Source organism: Natrix helvetica (genome assembly GCF_964273705.1).
Source record: "Natrix helvetica genome assembly, chromosome: 13".
Taxonomy (NCBI): Eukaryota; Metazoa; Chordata; class Lepidosauria; order Squamata; family Natricidae; genus Natrix; species Natrix helvetica.
Window position 1 is genome coordinate 10,209,726 of NC_138557.1, and position 13,342 is coordinate 10,223,067.

Sequence of the window (13,342 nt, forward strand, 5' to 3'; positions counted from 1 at the left end):
AGTCTTCCTTCTCTTCCCATTCTCTTTCTCCTCTACTCTGTAAACCCCACTCCCTTCTAGCACTGATGATGTTACCTAGTTGGGTCCTGAAATGTCTGTGAGAAAACCACCAAGCTCAGAGAGCATCAGGGACCCCCACACCAATCCTGAACTTCAAACATTCTATCTGTAAACATTTGGGTGTCCAAACTTGGCAACTTTAAGACTTGTGGACTTCAACTCCCAGAATTCCCCAGCCAGCTGGCTGGGGAATTCTGGGAGTTGAAGTCCACAAGTCTTAAAAGTTGCCAAGTTTGGACACTCCTGCTGTAAACATTTGGGTGTCGAGGCTGAACCCTACTGGTTTTCCAGCACCAGTTCTTTTAAACCATTTCAGTACTCCTGGAAAAAATGCACTGTGCCCTCAAGCTGTCCTCTAAGGAGAGGTGGGCCATGTCCAACGAAGCATGGTGTGGGAATGAGGAACACTTGAGAACTGAAAAAAACTTCTTGGAAGAGAAGCGAAACGTTTTCAAGGAAAAACAAGCCAAGGACGTCTATTTGCCTTTTGGAAAAAGCACCTTTGGGGGCAACCATAACAGAGTTGGAAGGGACCTTGGAGATCTTCTAGTCCAACTTTCTGCTCAGGCGGGAAACCCTGTATTATTCCCAACAACTGGTTGTCCAAACTCTTTTTGAAAACTTGTGTGTTGAAGCGCTCACAACTCCTGGAGGGAAGTTGTTCCACTGGTGAATTGTTCTCAATGTCAGGAAATTTCTCCTTAGTTCCAAGTTGCTTCTCTCCTTGATTAATTTCCACCCATTGCTTCTTGTCCTGTCTTTAAATGGTATGGAGAATAAATTGAACCCCTCTTTTTTGTAACACTCCTCCCCAAGTACTGGTAGACAGCTATCATGGCTCCACTGAGCTTTTTCTTCATTAGACTAAAGATGCCTAGTTCCCTTACCTATTCATCGTATGATTTAGCCTCCAGACACCTGATCTTGTGGCCATCAATTAGAATTTCTTGGGGTTAAGACATACATAAACTCCCCCAAGCATGGCAGCTGTACAAGATACTTAATCTAACAGAATAACCGAACAGAATAACAGGATTGGAAGGGACCTTGGAGATCTTCTAGTCTCAAGCAGAAAACCCTGTGCCATTTCAGACAAATGGTTGACCAATCTCTTCTTAAAAACCTCCAGTGTTGGGGCACTCACAGCTCCTGGAGGCAAGTTGTTCCACAGGTTAATTGTTCTAACTGTCAGGAAGTTCCTCCTTAGTTCTAAGTTGCTTCTCTCCTTGATTAGTTTCCACCCATTGCTTCTTGTTCTGCCCTCAGGTGCCTTGGAGAATAGTTTGACTCCCTCTTCTTTGTGGCAACCCCTGAGATATTGGAAGGCTGCTATCACGTCTCCCCTACTCCTTCTTTCCATTAAACTAGACATACCCAATTCCAGCAATCCTTCTTCAGATGTTTTAGCCTCCAGTCCCCTCCAACCGTGATCTGGATGCTTGAGCATCTCCACGGACATTGAGGAGCGCTGAAGATGCCCAACGCCACCATCTCCCTTCTTGCGAAGGCAAGGCTGCCCTCCGCTAGCTTCGGAGGGCAGCTGGAGTTCTAGAACTTGGTCATGTCAAGGGTCTCATTATGGGAGGGGGTTCTGGAACCCCTGGGCCAATCACACCCTTTTTTTTCCCCAAGAGGAGGGTTAAGTGGAAGGCCTGGCAGCATTTCCCGCTGCCTCCCCCCCCCACACACTTTGAAAGAATGGATGATACCTCTGCTTCGGCGGGGTACTCCTATCGCCACATGGAGCGGAAGATGAGTGCGATGGCTTGTACGGTCTTCAACGAACTTCGGCTGGAAGGGAAGCTGTGTGACGTCATTATCAAAGTCAACGGGTGTGAATTCAATGCTCATAAGAACATACTCTGTAGCTGCAGCTCTTATTTTCGGTCAGTGCTCCCCATCTCTTGAAAGGGATGTAAGCAACCAGCCAAGATCCCCCCCCCCCCCATCAGTTGGATGGTGGATTCTCTTATCTGCACAGTGTAATGATCGTAGCTACCTTTGGTGGCCCCTGGCCAGACAAGCAGCATATAAATACACCTTTTGGCCCCCGGTTGTAGGAGAAGGAGCAATTCTAATCATAAGGGTCTTTGTGGAGGTGTGTTTTCTAAAGGGCAACTGGACTTTCTTGGTTTGTTTGTTTATCAAAGCATTATAAAACAATACAATAGCAGAGTTGGAAGGGACCTTGGAGGTCTTCTAGTCCAACCCCCTGCCTAGGCAGGAAACTCTACACCACTTCAGACAAACGGCTATCCAACATCTTCTTAAAGACTTCCAGTGTTGGAGCATTCACAACTTCTGGAGGCAAGCTGTTCCACTGATGAATTGTTCTCACTGTCACTAAATTTCTCCTCAGTTGCTTCTCTCCTTGATTAGTTTCCACCCATTGCTTCTTTTCCTGCCTTCAGGTGCCTTGGAGAATAGTTTGACTCCCTCTTCTTTGTGGCAACCTCTGAGATATTGGAATAATGCTATCATGTCTCCCCTAGTCCTTCTTTCTCTTAAGCTAAACATACCCAGTTCCTGCAACCGTTCTTCATATGTTTTAGTCTCCAGTCCCCTAATCATCTTTGTTGCTCTTCTCTGCACTCTTTCTAGAGTCTCCACATCTTTTTTACATCGTGGCGACCAGAACTGAATGCAGTATTCCAAGTGTGGCCTTACCAAGGCCTTATAAAGTGGTATTAACCCTTCACGTGATCTTGATTCTATCCCTCTGTTGATGCAGCCTAGAACTGTGTTGGCTTTTTTGGCAGCTGCTGCACACGGCTGGCTCATATTTAAATGGTCGTCCACTAGGACTTCAAGATCCCTCTCACAATTACTACTATTGATCAAGGTGCCACCTATACTGTACCTGTTTTTCCCCCTTTGATAATGTTTCGCTATCCAAAAAGCTTCTTGAATTCTAAGCTTCTTGGAAGAGAAGGGTTTAAACACATTCAAAGGAAAAAAAACAGTTTTGGGACAACCGTGACCTGGGTGATTGGGGCTCTCCATAGCTACCTTTCTGATGAAGAGTCTTTAGCTTCCTTTGAAATAACTCATCTTTTTAAATAAAATAAAAAACCACAGATAGCAAATCTTTTTTTAAAAAAGGGTATTATTTGCCTTCTCAGATTAAGTGACATTCTAAAATGAAAAAGGTAGCTTTTAACCCTCCAACATTTGTACAGTGTGTGGCTTAGGAGGTGTTCCATACTGCTGTAAAGAAAAAAATGCATGATATAGGGTCACAGAAAAGCAAGAATGGAGAATTTAGAGCGGTTTTCTCCACATTTGGCACCCTCCAGATACGAGTATACATTACAATTAGAAAACGTTTGGAGAGCATCACATTTGGGGAAAGTGCTATACAAAAGGGCAGATGGAGTTTGAATTTTGCTTAAGTGTTTTGCTTTTTTTCAGGGATAAAATGGATTCCATTGAAATGATTTTAGGATATTGTGAGATCAAGCCAGAAATGTCTTTGCTTCCATCCCTCTACAGAATAACAGAGTTGGAAGGGACCTTTGAGGTCTTCTAGTCCAACCCCCTGCTCAAGCAGAAAACCCTATACCATTTCAGACAAATGGTTGTCCTATCTCTTCTCAAAAACCTCCAATGTTGCAGTACCCACAACCTCTGGAGGCAAGTTGTTCCACTGATGATTTTTTTCTAACTGTCAGGAAATTTCTCCTTAGTTCCAGGTTGCTTCCCTCCTTGATTAGTTTCCATCCATTGCTTCTTGTCCTGCCTTTGGGTGCTTTGGAAAATAGGTTGCTCCTCTCTTCTAGAAGAGAATACACTGGCACCCCAAAAATAACTTAAATGGGGTATAGCGATTAAGGCATTTCAGCAGAAGGAGACCATCTACTTCCAGCTGAGAAATCATCTGTGGTGCTTAAAAGTTTGCAAACCCTTTTGAATGTCCAATACTTCCTTATAAATGCAATGTGTCCTGCTTTCCAGGTAAGTCCTAAAACAAGATGAAAACCCAGTTAAACTAATGAATCACAAACATTCTACTACTTCGTTGATTTATTAAGGAAAGTATGTATGTATGTATGTATGCGGGGGACGCGGTGGCTCAGTGGCTAAGATGCTGAGTTTGTCGATCAGAAAGGTCAGCAGTTCTGTGGTTCGAATCCCAAGCGGCATGTAACAGAGTGAGCTCCCGTTACTTGTCCCAGCTTCTGCCAACCTTGCAGTTCGAAAGCATGTAAAAAATGCAAGTAGAAAAATAGGGATCACCTTTGGTGGGAAGGTAACAGCGTTCCATGCGCCTTCGGTGTTTAGTCATGCCGGCCACATGACCACGGAGACATCTTCAGACAGCGCTGGCTCTTTGGCTTTGAAACAGAAATGAGCACCGCCCCCTAGAGTCGGGAATGACTAGCACATATGTACGAGGGGAACCTTTACCGTGTGTGTGTGTGTGTGTGTGTGTGTGTGTGTGTGTGTGTATGTATGTATGTATGATTTCTACATCTACATATGGCACTACATACAATAAGACAGAAAAACAATTTAAACAGTAGGAAATAAATACACATGGCACTAAGTTAAACTGTTACTATGGATTTAATACAACCAGGAAAGAAGCTTTTAATAGACTTTGGAACCCAAATTGATCCAAAGTTAAATCTCTGTGTGTCAAGCTCCTTAATTAAATAGTAGGGAGACAGAGAGAGAAAGACTAACATCCAAAGCAAATTTGGGGAATTCGTTTTTGAAGCAGGCCACTAACAGCTTTCAATGTCTCAAACATATAAGAGAGACGGTACGGAAAGCGGCGAACCAGTTGGAAAGCCAGTTTAGTGGTTAGGTGAATAGCTTAGAAAGCAGGAGACCGTGAGTTCTAGTTCCACCATCGCTTCTCTCCTTGGTTAGTTTCCATCCATTGCTTCTTTGGGCCAGTCATTCTCTCACCTCACAGGGTGGTGATTGTGGAGAAAAATAGGAGACGGGAAGTCTGTTGGATATGTTTGCTGCCTTGTGTTACGCATAAAAATAAAATAAAGGTGTGATGCATACAATAAATATATGGTTACATCTTTATGTTTATGGTTTCTATATTTCTCATTAGGGCTATATATTTATTTTTACGGTTATGCATTTCTTTTTCTTTTTGAGAGCAGGCATCAGAATCTCAGTACTGTGTTCACAGAAAAACCTGACAATAATGATTATCTTATTTTAAACAGAGGGACGCGGTTGCTCAGTGGCTAAGACACTGAGCTTGTCGATCAGAAAGGTTGGCAGTTCGGCGGTTCGGATCCCTAGCGCCACGTAACGGAGTGAGCTCCCCTTACTTGTCCCAGCTTCTGCCAACCTAGCAGTTCGAAAGCATGTAAAAAATGCAAGTAGAAAAATAGGAACCAGCTTTGGTGGGAAAGGAACAGCATTCCGTGCGCTGTTAGCATTGAGTCATGCCGGCCACATGACCACGGAGACGTCTTCGGATAGCGCTGGCTCCCCAGCTTTGAAACGGAGATGAGCACCGCCCCCTAGAGTCAGGAAGGACTAGCACATATGCGCAAGGAGAACCTTTTACCTTTATGTTTATTTTTCTTTTGAGAGCCGGGAGCAGAATTTCATTTTTAAAAAATCTGTGCAGTGTGTTCACAGGAAAAAAAGTGACAGTAAAAGTTATTTTAAACAAGTAAACAAACAAATAAGCAAGCAAGCTGGAGGGATTTCATTAAGCCAGGAGTCTCCAAACTTAACAACTTTAAGACTTCTGGACTTCAATTCCCAGAATCCCCCAGCCAGGAATTCTGGGAGTTGAAGTTCACAAGTCTTAAAAGTGACCCAGTTTGGAGACTCCAGGATTAAGCCAACGCTGTCCCTTGGAGGCCCAGCACACCCTGACTGTTAATGCTTCTCTTGCAGAGCTCTGTTTACCAGTAGTTGGAACAACTCCGAAAAAAAGATATATAATATTCCTGGTATTACCCCAGATATGATGAAGCTCATTATTGAATACGCTTACACAAGGACAGTGCCCATTACGGTGGACAATGTGGAGAGGCTCCTGGTGGCTGCCGACCAGTTTAACGTGATGGGTATCGTCAGAGCCTGCTCCGACTTTATGAAGTCTCAGCTCTGTTTGGAGAATTGCATCGGCATCTGCAAATTCACCGAGTATTACTACTGCCCGGAGCTACGTCAGGCCGCCTACATGTTCATCCTGCACAACTTTGAGGAAATGGTAAAAGCGTCGACTGAATTCCTGGAGCTCTCGGTCAATGAGTTTAAGGACATCATTGAAAAGGACGAACTCAACGTGAAGCAGGAAGACGCTGTCTTCGAAGCCATTCTCAAGTGGATCGCCCACGAACCCCCCAACCGGAAACAGCACATGGCGGTCCTGCTACCGAAGGTGAGTTTAGGTCAGCTGCCATCTTACGCTCACTATTATGCGGCCATAAAATTGTGGGGAGGAGGAAAATGAAGGGAGTGGCAGGCTTGGGGAGGGGGGAACCGAAAGTAGATGCTACTGCCTCCAGGCACTGCTTCAAGGTCACCCAGCTGGGCAGAAATAGGGAGCTGCTCAGCAACCTGGGCACAGACTTGATTGCAGGAACTTGATTGGTGGGCAGAGATAGGCAGGCAGAGAGGGAATAGAACAGAACAGAACAGAGAATAAATAGAATAAATAATGAATAAATAGAATAGGGATAGGAATAGGGATAGGGATAGGGAGAGGAGAGGAGAGGAGAGGATAGAATAAGAAAATAATAAGAATAAGGAATACGGAATAGGAATAGAGAAAGAATAGAATAAAATAGAATAGAATAGAGTAAGAAGAATAGAATAGAATAAGAAAATAAGAATAGGGAATAGGAATAGAGAAAGAATAGAATAAAATAGAATAGAATAAGGATAGGATAGAATACGATAGGATAGAATAGAATAGAATAGAATAGAATAGAATAGAATAGAATAGAATAGAATAAGAAAATAAGAATAGGGAATAGGAATAGAGAAATAATAGAATAGAATAGAATGGAATGGAATGCAATGCAATAGAATAGAATAATAGAATAGAATAGAATAGAATAGAATAGAATAGAATAATAGAATAGAATAAGAAAATAAGAATAGGGAATAGGAATCGAGAAATAATAGAATGGAATGGAATGGAATAGAATAGAATAAGAAAATAAGAATAGGGAATAGGAATAGAATAGAATAGAATAGAGAATCTTTATTGCCACTTTAAATGGACACTAATTAGCATACATTCACATGAAATTTTGTTGTATTCAGCTCTTAAGAATAATGAGATCATACAATTGTGGGCACTCTCTTGACCTTTTTAAGTCTCCCTGCAGATGCCCTGCTATCGCTTTTTGTCCTCTTGGCTGAAGGTGAGTGATGGCAACTGGACTAGTTTTAGTTAGCTTGAGACCTTTCGCTGCTCATGAAAGCAGATTCATTAATCTGAGCAAATTAATAAGGCAGAGAGTCGTTGAAACGTACCAATCTCCTCGCACCAGCCTCAGGGGTTTGCTTCCCAAAATCTATTGCAATATGTTGATGAAGACAGCAATAGCACTTAGACTTATCTACCGCTTCACAGCGCTTTACAGCCCTCTCCAAACGGTTTAGTGCCTCCGGCAATCTGGGTCCTCATTTTACCCACCTCAAGAGGTTGGAAGGCTGAGTCAATAACAATAGCAATGGCACTTAGACTTAGATATCGCTTCACAGTGCTTTACAAGCAGTTTAGAGAGCCATTATATTGCCTCCAGCAATCTGGGTCCTTATTTTACTGACCTCAGAAGGATGGAAGGCTGAGTCAACCTGGAGCCATTCAGGATTGAACTGCTGGCAGTGGGCAGAGTTAGCCTGCAGTATTGCACCCTAACCCCTGTGCCACCAGTGCTTGTCATCTTAAAAGATTCTCAGTCGTCCAGTTGTCTGAAAATTGAGTCATGGTAGCAGGATGTATTTTCGTTAGTTCCAGTTGCCCGTGGCTCAACCTTCAGATAGCTTTCCCTGGTCAATGGAGAATCTTCAGCAGCCTAGGCTCTTCTTGGAAACATCTGCAATCCCCTCAACCCTCCTTCTGTCTTGGAAGGTGCGCCTGGCCTTGATGCACGCCGAGTATTTCATGAACAACGTCAAAATGCACGATTACGTGAAGGACAGTGAGGAGTGCAAGCCCATCGTGATCGATGCCCTCAAAGCCATGTACGACCTGAACATGAACGGCCCTTCGAGTTCCGACTTCACCAATCCCCTGACGAGACCCCGGCTCCCTTACGCCATCCTCTTTGCCATCGGCGGCTGGAGCGGAGGGAGCCCGACCAATGCGATTGAGACGTACGACGCCCGGGCGGATCGTTGGGTGAACGTGACTTGCCAGCAGGAGAGTCCCCGGGCGTACCACGGTGCGGCCTACCTGAAGGGCTACGTCTACATCATTGGCGGGTTTGACAGCGTGGACTATTTCAACAGCGTCAAGCGGTTCGAGCCCATCAAAAAAACCTGGCACCAGGTGGCCCCCATGCACTCCAGGCGCTGCTACGTTAGCGTCACCGTCCTTGATAACTTCATCTATGCCATGGGTGGCTTTGACGGCTACGTGCGCCTCAACACGGCAGAGAGGTACGAGCCCGAGACCAACCAATGGACCTTAATTGCTCCCATGCACGAGCAGAGGAGTGACGCGAGTGCCACGACACTCTACGGAAAGGTAACTATTGTGCAAAATTTTCCGGCAGGGAGTAGAATTGCCAGGGCCTTTTGCACGCTCATGCCTTGGATCTTTCATCATCATCTTCTTCTTCTTCTCCTTTAAATGACACCATAATCTCTTTGCGGGGTGGAGTCTGGGCAACTAAATAGAGCTGAGTATTTACTGGCCGGATGCTTTTCTTGTCACCGGGGCGGAGTTTTTTTTTTTCCAGCAGACATTTTCTCACGGTGCCCAGAGAGTGAAATATACGCCTCTGCAGATATTGAACTCACAGCCTCCTGCTTGTGAGGTGCGAGCTCTGCCTCTGGGCCCCCCCACACAGCTTGGTGACTTTCAGCCAATTGCCAGGAAATGGTGAGTTCTAGTGCTGCTGAGTCATGAAAGCCGCCTGGGTGACTTTGGGCCAGTCTCTGTCTCTGTCTCTCTCTCTGCCCAACCTACCTCGCAAGGTTGTTGCTTGTGGGGAAAAGAGACGGAGAAAGGCGTGTTGGTTGGATAGGTTCACCCCCTTGAGCTATTTGCCATCATAATCAAGGCAAGAAAGGAAACCTGTTGTGGGGCATATAACGGAGGCTCTGGAGAGGCGAACACATAAAGAGTCATTTATTTCATTTCATTTTATTTCTTGGTTTTGTCAAGCGCGTATCAGATAATAGATAGATGCATATACAAGATTATGAATACCGGAAATGGCTACGAATAAATGGGGAGAGTAGGGCAGGGAATGGTCCAAACCGATAGTCCAAACCCACCTCTGATTCCAACATTCTCAATGCTCGCAGGCATCTAATGAATCCCCCCCCCTCTCCTTCCTCTTTTCCCGTTGTTTGTTTCTGCAAACACAAGGTTTACATTTGCGGTGGTTTCAATGGGAACGAGTGTCTCTTCACAGCGGAGGTCTACGATGCCAAGGTGGATCAGTGGAGCTTGATTGCGCCCATGCGAAGCAGGCGCAGCGGAATCGGCGTGATCGCCTACGGGGAACACGTCTACGCGGTAAGGCTGGGGTCTTCTCGGGCTGGTAAGGGCAGGCGAGCCGGCAGCATCCTTCGGTCGTGGTTGCTAGCTGCACCGTTCCATGCTCCGTCGAGGGCGACTTTCTCCAATCCCTGGCCCTCTAAAACAGTCGGGAAACAACTCCAAGATCAGGGGTGTCAAACTCGATTCCATCGAGGGCCGCATCCGGGTTGTGTTTGACCTTGGGGGGATGGGGTGGGCGTGGCCAGGGTGGGCATGGCCAGCTTGATGTCACTCATGTTGGGGGTGCCTGTGGTGGCCTGAGCACTGCCAGTGAAAATGGGCTCCCGAGCTCCGTTTTCAGCCGTGACAGCCTCCTGCAGCCCTCTGCCGCTAGAGGGTGGCAGGAGGCCGTTGCGGCTGAAAATGGAGCCTGGGAAGGCCGCGCGCAGCCCTCCCGAGCACAGTTTTCGCTGGCAAAGGCACCGCAGGCCACTCCTTTGCTGTTTCAAGGGCGGCCTTGCAGGCCAGATCTAAGCACCCTGCTGGCTGGATCCTTGAGTTTGAAACTCCTGTCCTTGATTGTGGTCCTGCATTCCACCACATCTGGAGGCGTGCAAGTTGGTCAGGGTTGTTTTAGAATAGAGTAAGAGAGTTGGAAGGGACCTTGGAGGTCATCTAGTCCAACCCCCCCCCGCCTAGACAGGAAACCCTACGCCACTTCAGACAAATGCTAATCCAGTCTCCTCTTAAAAGTCTCCACTGATGGAGCATTCACAATTTCTGGTGGCAAGCTGTTCCACTGGTTGATTGTCCTCACTGTCAGGAAATTTCTCCTTAGTTCTAGGTTGCTTCTCTCCTTGATTAGTTTCCACCCATTGCTTCTTGTCCTGCCCTCAGGTGCTTTGGAGAATAGCTTGACTCCCTCTTCTTTGTGGCAGCCCCTGAGATATTGGAAGACTGCTATCATGTCTCCCCTGGTCCTTCTTTTCATTAAACTAGAAATACCCATTCTTTGTTTGTTTTGAGATATTCTGAATAACAGCTTGCCTCCAGAAATCATAGTCACTCCATCACTGGAGGTTTTTAAGAAGGGACTGGACCAGGGGTGGGTTCCTGCCAGTTCTAACATCTTCTATAGAAGAGGTTCCACAAAGCTATAGTGCTGTTTAGAACCGGTTCCAGCTGCCTCCCCCTGCCCGTCTGCACATCATCAAGTTGAAGAGCGAGAGGAGGAATTCTGGGAGTTGAAGTCCACAAGCCTTAAAGCTGTCAAGTTTGAACACCCCTGGGTTGTTTTTTTCTAAAGGGTTAGGGGTGCAAGGGTCTTGTAACTTGACAGCTTTAAGAATTGCACGCTTCAATGCCAGAGTTCCTGAGCCAACATGACTGCAAGAGGAATTCGGGAGATGAAGTCCACAAGTCTTAAAGCTGTCAAGTTTGAACACCCCTGGGTTTTTTTTTCTTAAAGGGTTAGGGGTGCAAGGGTCTTGTAACTTCACAGCTTTAAGACTTGCGTGCTTCAAATGCCAGAGTTCCTGAGCCAACATGACTGGAGGAGGAATTCTGGGAGTTGAAGTCCACAAGTCTTAAAGCTGTCAAGTTTGAACACCCCTGGGTTTTTTTTTCTAAAGGGTTAGGGGTGCAAGGGTCTTGTAACTTGACAGCTTTAAGATTTGCACACTTCAATGCCAGAGTTCCTGAGCCAACCTGACTGGAGGAGGAATTCTGGGAGTTGAAGTCCACAAGTCTTAAAGCTGTCAAGTTTGAACACCCCTGGTTTTTTTTTTTCTTAAAGGGTTAGGGGTGCAAGGGTCTTGTAACTTCACAGCTTTAAGACTTGCATGCTTCAAATGGCAGTTTTTGAGCCAACATTTTTGTTGCTAAGCAAGAGCGTTGTTAAGTGAGTTTCACCACATTTTACAAGTTGGCCATGCCCACCCAGTCACATGGCCAGCAAGCCACTCCCACCCAGTCACATGGCCGGCAAGCCACTCCCACCCAGTTGCATGGCTGGCAAGCCACTCCCACCCAGTCACATGGCCGGCAAGCCACTCCCACCCAGTCACATGGCCAGCAAGCCACTCCCACCCAGTCACATGGCTGGCAAGCCACTCCCACCCAGTCACATGGCCGGCAAGCCACTCCCACAAAGCAGGCCACCCCTACAGAAGAGGTTCTAAAAAAATTTGAAACCCATCAGTGGACTGGACAATCACTTGTCTGAGATGGTATAGGTTCTCCTGCTTGAGCAGGGGGCTGGACTAGAAGACCTCCGAGGTCCCTTCCAGCTCTATTCCATTCAAATAAATTTAGGGTTTTCTCCATCTGCCACGGGGCCAAGCCGCCCCTCCCCTTACGTCGTTCCTTGGTTTGATTCTTGCCGTCTGCAGGTAGGCGGTTTTGACGGCGCCAACCGCCTGCGGAGCGCCGAGGCGTACAACCCGATCGCCAACACTTGGCGCACGATCCCGACCATGTTCAATCCTCGGAGCAACTTCGGCATCGAAGTGGTGGACGACCTACTCTTTGTGGTGGGCGGCTTCAACGGCTTCACGACCACGTTCAACGTCGAGTGCTACGACGAGAAGACAGACGAGTGGTATGATGCCCATGACATGAGCATCTACCGCAGTGCGCTGAGCTGCTGCGTGGTCCCGGGGCTGCCCAACGTCGGGGAGTACGCTGCCAGGCGGGACAACTACGTGGGGTCATCCCAGAGAGACGAGGTCAAATATTCGTCCTCCACTAGCACACTCCCAGTGTGAAAAAAGATATCACTCCTTGACTAATAAAGCCCTCTAAGCAAGAACTAGATGCACAAGTAAAATGGCCTCTTTTCTTCCTTCCAAATCAACCAAGAGGCTAGTCCTTATGAGTGGTGGGAAAGCTGTGTTTCTCATTGTTGGCTCATTTAAAGAGACAGTTTGGTTTAGTGGTTAAGGTACCAGGTTAGAAACCAGGAGACGGTGGGTTCTAGTCCCATCTTAGCCAGGAAAGCCAGCTAGGTGACTTTCAGCCAATCACCAGGAGTTGGTGAGTTCTAGTTCTGCCTTAGGCATGAAAGTCGACTAGGTGACTTTCAGCCAATCACCAGGAGACGGTGAGTTCTAGTGCTGCTTAGTTGTGAAAGCTGCCTGGGTGACTTTGAGCCAGTCACACTCACTCTCTCTCTCTCTCTTAGCTTAAGAGAAAGAAGGACTAGGGGAGACATGATAGCAGTGTTCCAATATCTCAGGGGTTGCCACAAAGAAGAGGGAGTCAAACTATTTTCCCAGGCACCTGAGGGTAGAACAAGAAGCAATGGGTGGAAACTAATCAAGGAGAGAAGCAACTTAGAACTGAGGAGAAATTTCCTGACAGTTACAACAATTAACCAGTGGAACAATTGCCTCCAGAAGTTGTGAATGCTCCAACACTGGAAGTTTTTAAGACGTTAGACATTTGTCTGAAGTAGTGTAGGGTTTCCTGCCTAAACACAGGGGGTTGGACTAGAAGACCTTCAAAGTCCCTTCCAACTCTGTTATTCTATTCTATTCTATCCTATCCTATTCTACTCTCATTCCATTATTCTATTCTATTCCATTCTATCCTATCCTATCCTACCCTATTCTATTCTCATTCCATTATTCT

At 46.3% G+C, this 13,342-nt stretch overlaps 1 protein-coding gene across 1 annotated transcript; it reads left to right on the top strand.

Annotated features, from left to right (window-relative positions):
* The first annotated feature begins 5,938 nt into the window (after nucleotides 1-5,938).
* On the top strand, nucleotides 5,939-12,500 carry KLHL10 (kelch like family member 10). Its single transcript, XM_081966160.1, has 4 exons — nucleotides 5,939-6,427; nucleotides 8,132-8,749; nucleotides 9,599-9,748; nucleotides 12,103-12,500. Exons 1-4 carry the CDS (start codon nucleotides 6,008-6,010, stop codon nucleotides 12,475-12,477), a joined length of 1,563 nt encoding a protein of 520 aa, XP_081822286.1. The 5' UTR covers nucleotides 5,939-6,007; the 3' UTR covers nucleotides 12,478-12,500.
* The last annotated feature ends 842 nt before the right edge of the window (nucleotides 12,501-13,342 follow it).